Here is a 3,926-nt window from a genome sequence, read left to right as displayed (position 1 = left end):
GATCATTCGTAAACGTTGATAAGAGAAAGTAGCAATTGAAATGATGTGTAAGAGGAATAGAAATAGTTAATTTTAGAGGGGCAAAGTAATTTTGTATGTAGTTTTTAATATCTGTCATTACAGTATCGAAATGTGATTGTTTCAGTTTTGATAGTTTTCTTTTTCTCCTTCCTTTTTTCTTGTATTTGTTGTTGGATTTTTCATAAAGCTTCATAAGAGAAAGTAGGAGTTGAAAGGATTTGTATTAGAAAGAGGAAATTAGATTTTATTAGGGAGAAAATGTTTACCTCCGTAGTTTTACGGATTTTATTCATTATTAGGAAATTTTTGGAGTGAAAAAATGACGCAGTGACCTAACTTATTGTATTTAGAATATTAATTGCAATTGTTTAATCGAAGAAATTTTGAATTGTGTAAATGTATTAATTTTAAACATACACACACACAGAGTAGATTTGCCTTTTATAGTATAGATACATCCATATATATATATTTTGAACCATGAGAATGAGTGCTCAACACCACATTGGTGAATAAAGATTCTTTAGTATTAAGGCTACTTTTGGTTTCATGTTAAGGAATACCTCAACAATTATTAAGCCTATCACTTGGACACATCGGTGTTTGTCTCTATTTTGGATTAAAACATGAAAAGTTACAGAAAATCACAATAAAATCATGTGAGAATTTTGGTAAACGAAAATACAAGGTATCAAGGAGAACAGTTCTTGGATGATCATCTCCCTTGGATTTGACTTGCAAAAAAAAAATTGAAATTCATTCAAATTTTTATATGCATACCTGCATTAATGTTTAAACTACACACAATCTTACAATTTTAAAATTTGTGCACTTAAAAGCATATATTTACATATATGTGCACCTCGTTACCAAATGTTTATCACATGTTGTAACATACAAATTCTGCAGTTTTTGTAATTTCAAATATTATTAGTTTGTGTGTATTTTGTGTAAACATCCATGGATTAGTATACACACACACACACACACACACATACATACATATATATATATATATATATATATATATATATATATATATATTGTTTCAGTCTATGTATTATGTGGTTTTTTGTGCATCCACATACATAAATATTATTGTGATATATTCATTTGCAACAGTTTGCTATAAATGTTTAAGTTAGTAAATACCCTAGTGATTAATGGAACAAATCTTCCTCAGTTAATATACGGCTTATTTGAAAAGCATCTAAAGAAAATATTCATTACACTAAACATTAACTATCACAGAGCCTCTTTCAACTTCAACCAATTTTTAATTTGCTCACTCTTCTACTCTGTCTCTATCATTCTTTGTCACACTGTGCATGTGTGTATGAGTGTATGTGTGTATGTGTGTGTGTTGGTGTGTGCATGTAGATGCAAACACATCTTACACATCTTATGTTAACTCCCTTTATATTTCTTTTATTCTCTCTCCTTCTCTCTCTATATGATGTAAAGCTTAACTGGAGAATCAACATTTATATTATTATATAGAGATACATAAACATACATGGACATGCATACACACATACACACACACAGACACATAGACACACACACACACTGATTGTAAAGTTCAGCATCAACCTTAATTTATGCTAACTCTCTATGGATCTCTCTTTTACTCTCCTTCTCTTCTATATGATATAAAGCTTCACTGGGGAAATTAACCAACAATCAACCAACATTTATATTTGCCATTATTAAATAGAGATACTAAAATACTTATGTAAACTTTTTGTCATCATGAGGTCTTGGAGATCAAATAAAAAATTACTTGTGCAATTCCCATGGAAAACTTAAGTTACAAGAAAAACTGTTTCAATGTTAAAAATTTTGATGTAAAAATAGAAAGTAGGAAAATGTTGCACATCTTGCTTTATAAATCATGTCTGTTTGTAACTACTAAATGTCAATACAGATTTCCTAAAGCTTTAAATTCATCATTATATATAAACACATCATCATTTAATGCTCACTTTTCCATGCTTGCATGGGTCAGATGGAATTCATTGAGGCATATTTTCTACAGTCAGATACCCTTCCTGTCACCAACCCTCACCAGTCTCCAAGCAAGATATGTTTTCCATGGAAGTTGGAAATGAACATTACTTGCATGGTGGTGACACTCATTTACAACTATTATGTGATGTCAAGACAAGGGTATACACAAATGCACATGTTCACACACACACACACACACACACACACACACACACACACACACACATTCTCATACAATGGGCTTCTTTCAGTTTCTGTCTACCAAATCTGCTCAGAAGGTTTGGTCAGTCCATGGCTATAATAGCAGGCACCTGCCTAAAGTATTGTGCAGTGGAACTGAATCTACAACCACATTGTTTGGAAGCAAACTTCTTAACCACATAGCCACACCTGCACTTATAATTATTGAAATTATATTTCAAAAGTTCTGTGGTATGTGACTGTCCTTCACAACACATTCTAAATTGGGCTCTGAATGAATACAAAATGAAAGCTAGCTGAGATAGCTGAAGATTTTGGTCTAATGCTGTTGCGCTGATTAACAATGTTCATATTAGTATTCTGTTCCCTTGCAGCAGAGAACTATATTTACACATGGATGACCAAATGAGAATGAATCTTATGGGATTGCTACACCAGACAGAAATCATAGTCAATCTCCCTACATGCCACACCATACCTTAACTTCTTAAAAAGAGGCATATTATATACTGGAGTCTGAGTTGAACTATTTAGGAAGAACATAAAAAAGGAAAAGAAAAAAAAACAAGATGGTCATGGCTTGAATGCCTAAGTCTACTCAATTAAGTCTGGTCTTCTGTTAAATAACAACTCACCTACATAAGGTGCCTGTTTACAGCAAGAGGATATGAGTTAGATGTGTGGTCTTTTCAGATTATGTGTTTCTTGGTTTAATATAATTTTCTCCATAAAAGCATGAGTTTACTTGAAGCAGCTAGATGGCTTTCCTTCTGCTAAACTTTTAACCACAAACTAAAAATAGTATCTGTTTTTTTCAGTGAGGCAGACTTGGGTGAGAAGCCACCATATAAATCATACAAGATGAAATAACAAAAATTCAATATTCACAGGAAATATAAAAAGAGACAAAGCCATGATAGAAGAGAAAAGATCAGAACTTACCAAAGTTTCTTTTTAAATGTCATATTCTTTGGTAAAAAACGAATGGTACTCTGCTTGAAGATCTTAGGTGCAGTTTCATTGGTATCAGTGGAGGTTAGCAGAGATTCAAGTGTGATATCTTCCACTTTACCAGAGGTGCTATAACTCCTAGCTTTGGCATTTTGATTGTAGTTTGTACGTCGTTTTCTAACTGGTAGTGTTTTAGCATAGATAATATTCATTTCTGGGTCAGAAGCAACAACATGAGGTAGGGTGCAATACAGGTATGCTTCATTCAGCTCAAGTTCAGTAAGTGATGGTTTCTTTTCCATTTCATCTTCTGTGTAAAAGAAAGAAAAGTATTTATTATATTTATAAATATTTATTATACACTTATAAGTTAGTCAAATGACAGAGCTATGTGAATATTGTATTCCCTACTAAATTGATCAGATCAAGGTTATTGATGTTCAGCTTAAACACATGAAAGTCAATATTAGCAGGAAAGGTGCTGAGGTGGAAGAACAAATACTAAATAATCATTCTCTATAAAAATCATTCTCTATAATCAAATGACTGTACTTAACAGTGTGCTATTGATAGTACCTAATATGTAAGTGTCTCCATCTTTCACCTAAGAACCACAGTATTCTATGTTTGTAACTAAATGGGAGCAGAACAACAATTTCATCACAATCTGTTCATCCCCAAATGTGATGTTGATTACTCACATTTTTCTTTGTTACATAAGTCTGTGAGTGGATAATATATAT

General features: G+C 32.2%; 1 protein-coding gene across 1 annotated transcript in view; it reads right to left on the bottom strand.

The window, feature by feature from the left end:
* Window positions 1-3,926, bottom strand: part of LOC106879344 (transmembrane channel-like protein 7) — a 139,591-nt gene that overhangs the window by 114,494 nt on the left and 21,171 nt on the right. Inside the window, exon 2 of the mRNA XM_052969567.1 lies at window positions 3,175-3,493. Within this exon, the coding sequence (XP_052825527.1) occupies window positions 3,175-3,493 (319 nt within the window). The remainder of the gene's footprint in view (window positions 1-3,174; window positions 3,494-3,926) is intronic.

Source organism: Octopus bimaculoides, chromosome 7 (genome assembly GCF_001194135.2).
Source record: "Octopus bimaculoides isolate UCB-OBI-ISO-001 chromosome 7, ASM119413v2, whole genome shotgun sequence".
NCBI classification, from domain to species: domain Eukaryota; kingdom Metazoa; phylum Mollusca; class Cephalopoda; order Octopoda; family Octopodidae; genus Octopus; species Octopus bimaculoides.
Note: the sequence above shows the minus strand (reverse complement) of the source record. Positions and strands in the feature narration are given on the sequence as shown.